The sequence below is a fragment of the Malaclemys terrapin genome, chromosome 5 (assembly GCF_027887155.1).
Source record: "Malaclemys terrapin pileata isolate rMalTer1 chromosome 5, rMalTer1.hap1, whole genome shotgun sequence".
NCBI classification, from domain to species: domain Eukaryota; kingdom Metazoa; phylum Chordata; order Testudines; family Emydidae; genus Malaclemys; species Malaclemys terrapin.
In genome coordinates, this window is record NC_071509.1 from 57451178 (window position 1) to 57464018 (window position 12841).

The 12841-nt window shown below is 42.7% G+C and overlaps 1 protein-coding gene across 4 annotated transcripts in view; it reads right to left on the reverse strand.

The window, feature by feature from the left end:
- Positions 1-863: 863 nt before the first annotated feature.
- Positions 864-12841, reverse strand: part of MTMR7 (myotubularin related protein 7) — a 97828-nt gene continuing 85850 nt past the window's right edge. For all 4 annotated transcript variants that reach the window (XM_054029861.1, XM_054029858.1, XM_054029860.1 and 1 more), the window contains 4 exons: positions 8295-8495; positions 5984-6124; positions 1964-2090; positions 864-1360 (listed from right to left, as the gene is read on the reverse strand). In XM_054029861.1, the coding sequence (XP_053885836.1) occupies positions 1001-1360; positions 1964-2090; positions 5984-6124; positions 8295-8495 (829 nt within the window). In that variant the 3' untranslated portion in view covers positions 864-1000. The remainder of the gene's footprint in view (positions 1361-1963; positions 2091-5983; positions 6125-8294; positions 8496-12841) is intronic.

Here is a 12841-nt window from a genome sequence, read left to right on the forward strand (position 1 = left end):
AGAACATAAGAATGGCCGTACTGGCTCAGACCAAAGGTCCATCCAGCCCAGTATCCTGTCCACCGACAGTGGCCAATGCCAGGTGCCCCAAAGGGAGTGAACCTAACAGGCAATGATCAAGTCATCTCCCTCCTGCCGTCCATCACCACCTTCTAACAAACAGAGGCTAGAGACACCATTCCTTAGCCATCCTGGCTAATAGCCATTAATGGACTTAACCTCCATGAATTTATCCAGTTCTCTTTTAAACCCTGTTATAGTCCTATCCTTCAGAACCTCAGGCAAGGAGTTTCACAAGTTGACTGTGCGCTGTGTGAAGAAGAACTTCCTTTTATTTGTTTTAAACCTGCTGCCCATTAATTTCATTTGGTGGCCCCTAGTTCTTGTATTATGGAACAAGTAAATAACTTTTCCTTATTCACTTTCTCCATATCACTCAAGATTTTATATACCTCTAGCATATCCCCCTTAGTCTCCTCTTTTCCAAGCTGAAAAGTCCTAGCCCCTTTAATCTCTCCTCATATGGGACCCGTTCCAAACCCCTAATAATTTTAGTTGCCCTTCTCTGAACCTTTTCTAGTGCCAGTATATCTTTTTTGAAAGGATTTTAATAGAAATTTTTTCACAAAATTGTTAAATTTGAAAATTTTAAGAAACAAATCCAATATTTCCACAATGTACACAGCTACCTTCAAGGCAAAAATACTCAACAAAAACACAGTTATGTACAGTAGGCATAATTATGGAAATATAAAAATAACATTTGGAAAGCAAAAATAAATTAATAATTCTTTATGGCTGATAAGGTTAAAAGAAGCAACCACAAGGGGCTTAAATAAATGTTCATAATAGCAGAGATTAACATTGTGTCTTATTACAGCTAATAAGTGGTTGTTCTGCCTGGACCTTTACATACACAATTGCACAGCTCCTTTTCTTTGGAATTTTTTTAAATGTTCAAGGACAGTGCCTGTTCTTCATCTGATGAACAGATGTCATTTCAGACAGTGAGAAACACAGCCTCATCTGAATCTTTGCCACTGTCTTCACTAGGCAGGCAACAACCACCGCTTGGGGATCTGCAGCTCAAATCTTCCACACCTGACTCCTGATCACTGTTGGCTGAGAGGTCAGGATCAGAGCTTTTCAGGTTGTCCTGGGTCAGAATCAGGGCTGAGTCTTCTTCATCTCCTTGTGAAGGGCTCCGGGATGGGAATGATTTCACATTATTAATGTAATCCTGGGGTGTGTTAGCTATGCTGTTGTTAGAGGTAGAAAGCCCTAAGTGTGTGTTGTGGTCTTGTTGCTTAGAGTTTTCTTTTCTATTGTTTAACTGCACTTTTTTGAGATCTGCCAATCTCTGAAAGAGAAACAATATAGTTTATATATTACACACACATGCACGAGTTTCGGACCCAATTCTGCTTTTGCATACCTTGGTGATGGGCACAATGTAAATACTTAAGGTCAAAATCTGACTTACGCCCTTTGCAACTATTTATTTGACAATCAGAATTCTTCCCTCAACTGCAGTGGGGTTACACAGACCTTTAATCATGTCAGCCTTTATGCCATATGGGACCAAAAAATTAACTTCTGTGGGAGTGTGTGTGTTTTGTGCAGGTACCAGGGCAAAATTTCACCCTATCCCCCAAAAAACCCCACTCCAGGCTTCTACAGATGTCAAAGGCAAAAAATTCCCATTGAGTTCAGTCCCAGAAACTCCCTCTGTGTTTGAAAAGCACACAGCAGATGGTAGGTGCCACCACTTTTTAAGTAATAGTATACATTTATGGATTATTCTTGCCATCTTGGTATTATCTATGCCTGACCTCCATTGCACATGTCCTGTAGAAAGGTGAACAAAAACTACCTATTTAGCTGAAATTCATCAAAGACTTCCCCAATAACTAGCCTTATTTAGAGAATATGAAGTCTGGGAAATCAGATCAAGTGTCTTTACCTGTTCTAAGACTTTCAGCTCTTCCTCTAACTGCTGAGTTTCTTCTTTCACTGCCATCAGGTAATCGGTAACTGACTGCCGGGGATGCATCCCCTTTTCAAAGCGGGTGTACATACCACTCCAGAACCTGGAATTGATAGCAGGGACTATCAGAAGTGTTAAATGCAGACGGTATGCAGGAGTACACGGTCTTAAACATACGTAAGCACTTTACTGCATGATGTTAATTGAAAAACAGATTTACTACCACAAGATTATGTTTTACTACCTTTGATCATGTATGACTGACAATGAAAAAGAAGCAGAAGAATGTAAATCTATAGACTAATACTGTCATAAATCAATTATATACAATTTTAAGAAACATCAGGCTACATTTGATTTAGACCACAGCTTTGATCTAATCTGTCTGGAGTTCTGAGTGATAGTAATTCTTTTTAAAAAAAAAACTTTTAAACTTATTAAATGTATTTACTGTCAACAAAAATGTATGTTCTGTCAAAATAAATACACACCTTTGCTAAGAAGAACAATAACTTAAGTTGTATTTTTTATTTGTTCTATACCCTTTATTTAAAAATACTATAGTGCAGTAGTAGCTGCATCAAAATTAAGTTTGAAGCCAGCTTTCCATTAGAAGTCCAATTTTAGCCCCTCTCCAGTTTTCCTCAAGAACAACTGGTCCTCCTGAAGTTTTGTATGCCACAGCTCATTTGAGCATAGTTTTTTTCTGGAAAGTTGGGTAAAAAATCAGAAGCGTCATCTAAAAGTTATGGTGTGAAATGTTACTTAAAAATTCATATTTAACAAAAATGTTTAACAACAAGAGCCAAAAAATATCTCAAGGATGAGTTTGTGTTTTGTTGGCCTGGCAGAAAAGTACTTTTTGGGTACTTGGTGTAGCTAAGCATGACTCCACTGAAATCAACGGAGTTGTACCCATTTACACTTGCTCTAAATTTGACCCTAATGTTAAAAGACAAAACAACACATATTGGCACAGAGATGTCTCAATATGTGTTCACAAGGCAGTCTATGAAATACCCGACAGATTTATGGGGCCTGTTTCCACCTGCTGTATCACATGGGTAAAACAGTATTTTATTATGATGATTTCTTCTCAGATTGTCACTGTTCAATCATAGGTTTGATCCGGAGAGGTGCTGAGTGCCACAACTCTCAATGAAACTAATGAAATCTGCTGGTTCTACTCAGATACTCTACATCTTTCAGAATTAGGTCCCAGATTGATTCAGGAAAGCGTTTAGGGCTAGATCCACAAAAGCACTTGGATGCCTAACAGCCACTTTAGGTGCCTAAATCCAATATTTAGGCATCACTGAGATCCTCAAAACCCCCACACAGCTGCTGCCTAACCCTACAGGCATCTAAATTTCCACTGTTATAGTCCCCTAGGTATCTCAGTTTCTGACAGTGAACGTATGCATAGTTATCTCAGTCTGGGCACCAGACGCTTATCTCATCCCTAAACCCCACTGGGGGTCCTGCCCTGCCCCTCTCCCCTGCAGAGCCTGATCCAGTAAGTGTTCTCTGACCCCTAAACCCACACAAAATGCACAGAGGAAGACATGGCAGGGATGGTGCCTGCACCCACTCCCCCACCCCTTTTATAACTTTTAGCCCAGTGGTTAGCACATTCACCTAGGATGTGGGACACCTGGGTTCAACCTCCCCCCACCCCGCGATGTGGAGGCCTGATCTGAACTTGAGTCTCTTCCCCTCCCTGTATTAATTATTTATACACAGTGGAACAGCTCCAATAGGAGAGATTGCAAGAGACCCGACCGGATAACCCCATAGCTTAGCAATTAGGGCACTCTTGTGGGAAGGGGGGAAACCCAGCTTCAAATCCCTTCTCCCCATCATGCAGAGGGTAGAATTGAACTGAGGTCTCCCACATCCAGGGTGAGTACCCTAGCTACTGGACTAAAGGTTATAAGGGGGACTCCTCGTTTAGCATTTTCCAAAAACTGGCTTAGGTGTCATCTCCAGGTGTGTGTTTATGGCTGTGAATCCCAAAAGGAGGTAGGCATTTTCCTCCAACCCAGATTTACCTAACTCCCTTTGAGAGGCAGGGCTTAGAACATGCAGAATATGGATGGATTTAAGTACATGCTAAAGTGCATTCCTGAAAGGAGACCTTAACAACTGATTCTATGAAATCTTTGCAGGTTAGTGATACCAAGCTATTGTAGACTGCACTACAATTAATTTAAAATTGGGGGGAGGGATAGCTCAGTGGTTTGAGCATTGGCCTGCTAAACCCAGGGTTGTGAGTTCAATCCTTGAGGGGGCCACTTGGGAATCTGGGGCAAAATCAGTACTTGGTCCTGCTAGTGAAGGCAGGGGGCTGGACTTGATGACCTTTCAAGGTCCCTTCCAGTTCTAGGAGATGGGATATCTCCATTATTTTTTTTATTTTTTTTTTTTAAAGTAAGAGACCTGTAAAATAATAACCCAGGCTAAAAAAGAAGCCCTTAGGAAAGTGGAAGCAGCCTGGGGTTTTACAAGCCAGTTTCTGTGTATTTGCTCCTTAGCCATGCACCCATCTGCGTGATCTTGTGTGAATTGTTGACATAGTTCTCAGTTAAATAACTGTTCCTGTTAGCCTGCAACTGAAAAGTCAGCTCAGAGGAGGGTGTATGCCATAAGTATGTTTGGATAATTGTGTAATATCACTCCTCCCCTATTTTCTAATTCTCTGGTAACATGTGGCCAGCACCTGACTATCTACGTAAGTAGCTCAGCAGACAGATTAAGTAACAGACTTGAATTAAGAATTCATCTGTCTAGCCAAAGGGCTGGCAGAGCTGTTCCAGGTAGGGTGACCAGAGGGCAAGTGTGAAAAATCGGGACGGAGGTGAGGGTAGTAGGTGCCTATATAAGAAAAGGCCCCCAAAATCGGGACTGTCCCTATAAAATTAGGACATCTGGTCACCCTAGTTCTAGGAAATTTTTACCTAGTATTAAGTGGTTTCTTTTTTCTTTGCCAAACAATCTATGTTAATTTAGTTATGTCCCCCCTAACCCTATATTCATTAACACAAAAAGCCCAATCCTGCAAACCCTTATTCAAAGTAGTCGATTAAAGTCAATGGGATTACTCACATGAGTAAGTGTCTGCAGTATCAGGCCCATATTTTGGAAATCTCTTTTGCAAATATCGTTGTACCTAAAGGGACACTGACAGATTACAATTAGAGTTTTTAGTTAAACTGTTTTTTTAAACCTGGGTTACAAATGTGACCTAGAGTGTTAAACATGAAAGAATATTAACATTAATTCATTTTTAATCACTTAGGTTGTTTGTTTACATTTTAACATATCCTTTAGCTTGGAATATGAAAATATTCAATTGTACTTATAATAATTTTTAATCACTTTCACTTTTCTTGTATTAGCAGCAAAATAGATTGTTATTTGAAAAAAACAATAGAAACATTTTGGATGATATTAGCCTCTATAGAAACTTGTAAATACCTAAAAATATGTGGGGCCTAAGTTACCCTCCCAGTGTTACCTAGAATTTAGCAGCAACATTGGACAGAGTATTTTATTTGCTTATTTACTGAGTACTTGTTTTAACAAATGTGAGTGAGATCCTATGATCTTTCTGAAACCACTTGTTTCACCTGTGATGCTGATTGACCCCGGGAATCAAAGATTCATCACAAAATCTGATATGGCAGAAATCTAGTACCCACAGTGGAACAAATGCCTATGCATGTAATAAGCACACACAACTATCAATGCAGTCTTAGTCACAAGCTTCTTTTGTAGCTAATCCAATGCTGTGACATAGTGTAGAGGCCCTGTCTGAGTATTGGCAGGCAGGGAGTTTACTCACTGTAGCTGGCACTGAATTTACCACTGTATCTATCAATGTACTAGAATAAAATATACAGTACAAGATTAAGTTCTGAGATGAGAAGTTTTGTTCTAATACACCCCACTAGTAACCTGCACTGTGCAATGGCAACAATAAGTGAAGTCACCTACTTGTACAAGAAATTGCAGGGAGCTGTCTGTGGGCGCAGTGTCCCCTGGGTCTGACTGTGGTCTTCTCTATACAGAGGATTCATGTAATCTGCACGATTCTTCCACAAATGAGCCCAAAGCGAATATGTTCGTTCTCGAATTCTGAGAAAGGATTTAAAAGAAAAACACATAAACTGCTTTCCAGAGGTGCAGGTATAGCTAGAGACTAGGGAAGACATTTCAGTGCTCTTTGCTGGTCACTACAATCAGCTTCAGAGCCTCTTAAGAAAATTACACAAATTATAGCTGTAGAATGTAGAGGCCCATTTTCCTTCATTGGACTTTAAAGGTAAAATCCAATGCACCTCTGAAAAGCCAGAGTAACTGGACGTGGAATGTATGGGGGTTGAGTAAATAAAAACGTAGCCTCCATTTCAGGACCCATGCCCAGGGCTTCTATGAGTTGAAACAGCAGCCACTGATCCTTTGTATCAGTTCTGTGTTGTGGCCACTGAATCTGTATATTCATGAATCCCCGGGCCTCTTCCACAGCTCCTCGCTCTCCACCACTCTTCTTGGCCTTGCTGACCTACATGGGCCTGGGGCACAGACACTTCCTGCAGCATGTAATGGATCAGGCACTCCACTGCAGCTACTTATTCAGTGATTAACCCTCCTCCCACAGCCCATAAGTGCACAGAGGACTTCCACTGGTTCTCCACACCATGGGTGAATTTCAGCCACATGCAAGTGTGCTGACATTTCAAGTTGGCACCAGATTGCTGAGCAGCCACAGTAGCACTCTGTGCCAGATAATGGCGACTCTGCCTTTCCAGGGGGAATGGCCAGTTACCAGTGGGGCACCATTCCCTTACAGACTACAGGAGTTATGCCAAGTTCTACTTTTTTCTGTGGGTGGCTCACCGCAGGTTCTGGGGATCAGCAGTTTGTGCAGATACAATTTGAAACAGTTGTGTGCTGTGTGACATATGGTGCTAAAAAGAGGCACTGTAGATGTTGTGGCTCAGCCTGGAGCTTGGGCTCTGAAGCCCAGGAAGGAAGGTGAGCCCTTTGGAGGAATCACAGGTCTTGAACCTGGGTCTCCAGGCCACAGCCACCACATGGCAGCTTGCTGATACCAGCAGGGAGCGTGGGCTGCTGGACCCTAGCTCACCATAGGCACTGCCCACAAAGCTCCCAACTGGAGGAGATGTCCAGCCTCTTTGCGTGGCTCAGACTCACTATTTAAGCCAGAAGGAGACACAGGAAGTTGTCTGAGCAACTACAGGAATCCTTGGCTGGATGCTACGTTGGATTCTGCCTTCTTTCCTGATTCCTGCCCAGCTCCTAGTTCTTGCACTCCTGTCTTGCTCCAAGTCCCTGCTTCTATGCCCTGGCTCTAACCCTGGGCTTGATTCCTGACTCCGTCTCTGACCTATAGTTCCTGACCACTACTGCTCTGACCACTAGGTATGACTGCCTACATTCTGGTCTATAACACCCCTTACTGGGAGTAAGAGGCATAGAAGCAAACAGTCAAATGTAGGGACAGATTTTGTGGACTGAACAATTTTTAAAAGCCTCAATCCTTCAACTTGAACTGACTCCTGAGGCTTACAGGAAAAGATTTCTGGGGCTGCAAAAGCACAATGAGATGACTTATATGGAAGTGTCAGCCCAGAAGGGAGAGTACATCTGCAACCAGGGGAGCCACCAGATGATTTGTGTGCACTGGGTGGGTTAGAACAGTTTTATGGTGACCATCCACATGACCTTAAAATGGGACTAGTGGACAAGAAACCAGGAAATTTGTACTGCTGGTCAGTTCGTGGGATGAGTATGTGATGAACACAAGAACTCCAGTACAATCAGAGAGTACAAAACTAACAGCGCAAGAGGTCAGTTCACTGTTTCCCCTGACCAGGATAACCAGGGTGTCACCAGCAGGAACCCCAGTTCCTTACCCAAAAGGAGTGGGTGGGACAGAGAGGAATCTGGCTCTGGGGAAACTTGAAGATTCAACCCTAGGAGGGGAAATGGATTTCTCATACATACATAGCTCTGGGATGTGAACAATCACACTGAGGAGTATGCCAAGGCTCAAGAGAGGCCCTAAATCCCTTTCCCACCTATAGATTATATACACAGCATTGCACATTACAGAAGCTCAACTTTTTTTTGTTAAATTATCTTGCCAGATAAAGGCAGGCAAGAATTGTACATTGCTACACTTTGTGGCATGCAAATTTATATAGACATTTTAATCTTTAATACAGACAAAATCTGCAAAACCCACATATACCTATGTAGTTAAAGAACAGAAAAATCATACTTCAGCTCTCGCCTCTCCTTCTGGCTGTTACACAGAAAGTTACCAAACTGGCAGGAATAGATATGATGTTGTATGTGGATCAGGAATCTTTCATTGAACTCAAAGGCACAGGGAAACTGTTCCATTAGCTGCCAAATGCACTCGATGAACTGATCAATAACTGGGGATATCTCTTTTGGATCGCCATCTAAATAGCCATACCTAAAATAATGCAAGATATTACCATTATAACCTGAAATCTAATAGGAATCCTTTATGAAAACTAGAGCACTACATGGTTGAAAAAAAATGCTTTGTGGGAGAGAGTTGAGTCATGGGTTTCATGGTGAATTTTTAGTCACATCACAAAATCAGGCAGGTGTGGAAACCTCTGTTCATAGAACCAAAGGAGTGCTGTGCTTGCCAGTCAGGAACAGAGCACACAGGAGAAGCTCTGTGGCGAAACTTCCAGAGTCCCCTGCTGTTTTATACCTGGTAATAGTGTGCGCTGCAAGTCTCTCACGTCCATGAACACCCTTAGTCTATGTACTATTAATTAGCACATCTCCAGGACAACCTTTGCTGAGAGACTTTTATGGTGCCCTCCCACCCACCCCTCCAAAAAACCCTCCAATCGTAGTTTAAGGCTGCCCTCTGTTGGTGGAATTCCTTGGGGAGAGCATCCTAGGGCACAGCTACATTCTGTTGTGTTAGCAGGTGTGCTTTGAACCGCTTCTCTATATAGAATTAGGTTTACTGGTGTTGTTCACACTGGATTACCTCAATTAAGAGGGGACTGAAAATATGTAATGCATACAGTTGAGACAATATGCTGTATGTTTGACCTTGACCTGTAAAAGAGGAAGTATCTTTAGTTGTTTGTTCTGTATCTAGTATATATAGGCCAATGGAGTAGGAAATCATAAAAATAATTTCTTATAAATTAGAACCTGCCATTACTTAAATGCCTCAAAGAGGCATAGCAGTATCATTAAGGAGATTACAGTTATCAATGGTGATTGTATGCCTACAATATCTTGTAGAAATTATTATTAAAGATATTGTAGAATGTCATTTTAACCACTGAAACTCTTGCTGGAATCTTATAAGAACTTTATTCCAGTAAAAACTGCCTCAAATTATTGAATGTTATTTAAGAACTGTCACTGTAGCATCAGCCTATAGAGAAATCAAGTAATATGACAATGAACCTTCAGCATAACTTTTGTGCTTTGAATGTTTTTCTAAGGACTTGACTTAACCCACAAAAGCAGGGAACTCTAGACATATGTCCACATTATGGACAAAAAGCCTGCAAATTGTTTAATTAGCAAAAAAAGACAGTTGAGATTTGGAGGCATAATACAACTTGTCAAATCAGTACATTGTTTTATATTTCCTTTATTTGACGTATCTTTTGTTTTAATTTGATGGAATATTTCCCTATAGACTAGGAAAGAAGGACCCATTGCAGGAAGGATGGACTCCAGATAAAGCAAAATGGAGCCAGACTGCTGACATGTACATTTAAAAACATTATAGAGGAATTTTTAAACAAGGGCTGGGGGAAAGTCGACAGGTACGTAGGAGCACATGGTTTGGACAGAGACATCACTACGAGAAGCTCTATTAATGGGGATTCTCTCTTTTCTAGTAAGGAGGAGAAGGTAGAAGTTGATAAAGCACAGGTAGGAACTGAAGAGAAACAGTCAAATGAAAAAGAGTCCCATTCAATTGTATCTCATAATGGCAAACAACTAAAAAGTAACAAATTTTATAAGTGCTTGTATACACATGCTAGAAGTCTAAATACTAAGATAGGTAAACTTAAGTGCCTGGTATTAAATGAGGATATTGATATAACACTAAAACTTTGTGGAATGATGATAATCAATAGGACACAGTGATACCAGGGTACAAAATATATAGGAATGACAGAGTAGGTTGGGAAGTGGCACTAGATGTAAAAGAAAGCATAGAGTCAAATATAGTAAAAAAACTTAAATGAATCAAACTGTACCATAGAATCTCTCTGGATAGAAATTTCATGCTTGAATAATAAGAGTATAGCAATAGGAATATACTACCAACCACTGGACCAGGATCGTGGTGGTGACTGTGAAATGCTCTGGGAAATTAGAGAGACTATAAAAATAGAAAACTCAATAATAATGGGGGATTTCAACTGTCCTCATACTGACTGAATATGTGTCACCTCAGGATGGGATGCAGAGATAAAGTTTCTAGACACCATAAATGACTGCTTCTTGGAGCAGCTAGTCCTGGGACGCACAAGGGGAGAGGTAGTTCTTTGATTTAATCTTAATTGGAGCACAGGATCTGATCCAAGAGGTGAATATAGCTGAACCACTTGGTAATAATGATCATAATATAACTAAATTTAACATCCTTGTGAGGGATGAAGAGATGGGAGGAAACACCAAAGAAGCAGCATTTAATTTCAGAAAGGGGAACTACACAAAAATGAGGAAGCTAGTTAAACAGAAAGTAAAAGGTATAGCAGGGGTAGGCAACCTTTCAGAAGTGGTGTGCCAAGTTCACTGTAATTTAAGGTTTTGCGTGCTGGTAATACATTTTAACGTTTTTAGAAGGTCTCTCTCTATAAATGTATATTATATAAATAAACTATTGTTGTATATAAAGTAAATAAGGTTTTTAAAATATTTAAGAAGCTTCATTTAAAATAAAATTAAAATGCAGATCTTATCAGTTTAGTGTGATCCTTGCCCTCGCTTTTCCTTGCTGAGTTTTCCAATGTGGGCTACAGCAGGGGGTGACTAAAGAGCGCTGGGTCGAGGCCAGCAGCAGATGGGCTGGCTGCCGGTACTCTAGGCTGGCAGTGGGCTGAGCGGGGCCGCTGGCCGGAACCCCAGACCAGCAGCGGGATGAGCCGCTCAGCCCACCGCCGCTCCGCTCAGTCCGCTGCTGGGCTGGGGTTCCAGCAGGGGTGAAAGTAACTTAAATTGATTACAGGTACTGTCATATTGCAACCCCCCTTGGGGGGAGGAGCTCAGGGGCTGGGGATGTGTGGAGGAGCACTCAGGGCAGGGGCTGGGGATGTGGATGATGTAGGAATCAGGGCTGGGAGCATGTGGGGGTGCAGGAGTCAGGGTTGGGTGGCAGGAGGGGCTCAGGGCAGGGGGCTGGGGTGTGTGTGTAGGGGGGGAAGTCCTGGAGGGACAGGGGGCTTGGGGTGGCCTGGGACAGTCCAGGTTGCAGCCAGGTTACCTGGATGGTGGATGGGTCCTTGCCCCACGCTGTTCCTGTTCCTGCCAAGGGAGCTGTGGGCCAGCTGTGTGGGGCCACTTCATGTGCAGGCAAATGGGGGGTGGCGGCAGAAGACCCCCTGGCCTGCCACTCCCTTCCCCTTTCCCCCGAGGGGCCACAGCTGCGCATGCCGCAGGGACGGCACGTGCCTGCACTGCCCTGGTATCCAGCCACAGTGGCGAGAGAGGGGCAGCAGGACAGGCTGGGACGCGGACACCTCCACCGCGCCTCCCGCCGGCCCCTTTCACACGCCTGACTGCCTGCTGCTTAGTCCAGTGCACGGGGCCACCAGCACCAGCCTGCAGGAGAGTTCCAGCAACCAGCAGGACCCCAGCTGGGAGCGCCCCAGCATCGGCCAGCACCGCTCAGCCCCATGCACGCTCCGCCTTACTTTCACTTCTAGGTTCCGGCTGCCAGCCCCTTGCCAGCCGGGGTCCTGGCCGCCGGGACCCCAGCTGGCAAGGGGCCAGCAGTCGGAATCTAGAAGTGAAAGTAAGGCGGAGCGTGCACGGGGCTGAGCGGGGCCGGCATGCCATTAAAAATCGGCTCGTGTGCCACCTTTGGCACGCATGCCGTAGGTTGCTGACCCCTGAGGTATAGTCTCAAAAGTGAAATGCCTGCAAGCTGCATGGAAACTTTTTAAAAACACCATAATAGAGGCTCAAATTAAATGGATACCCCAAATTAAAAAAAACAGTACAAGGACCAAAAAAGTGCCACTATGGCTATACAACAAAGTAAAAGAAGCTGTTAGGGGCCAAAAGGCATCCTTTAAAAATTGGAAATTAAATCCTACTGAGAAAAACAGAAAGGATCATAAACTCTAGCAAGTCAAGTAAAAATGTATAATTAGGCGGGCCAAAAAAGAATTTGAAGAGAAACTGGCAAAAGACTCAAAACCTAACAGCAAAAAAAAAAAAAATTAAGTACACAAGGAGCAGGAAGCCTAACAAACAATCTGTGGGGGCACTGAATGATCAAAGTGCTACAGGAGCACTCCAGGAAGATAAAGCCATTGCAGAGAAGTTAAATGAACTCTTTGCATCTGTCTTTACTGCAGATGATATGTGGGAGATTCCCACACCTGAGCCATTCATTTTAGGTGACAAGTCTAAGGAATTGTCTCAGATTGAGGTGTCAATAGAGGAGGTTTTGGAACAAATTAATAAACTAAATAGTAATAAGTCACCAGGACCAGATGGTATTTACCCAAGAGTTCTGTAGGAACTCAAATATGAAATTGGAAAACTACTAAGTGTGGTATGTAACCTGTCACTTAA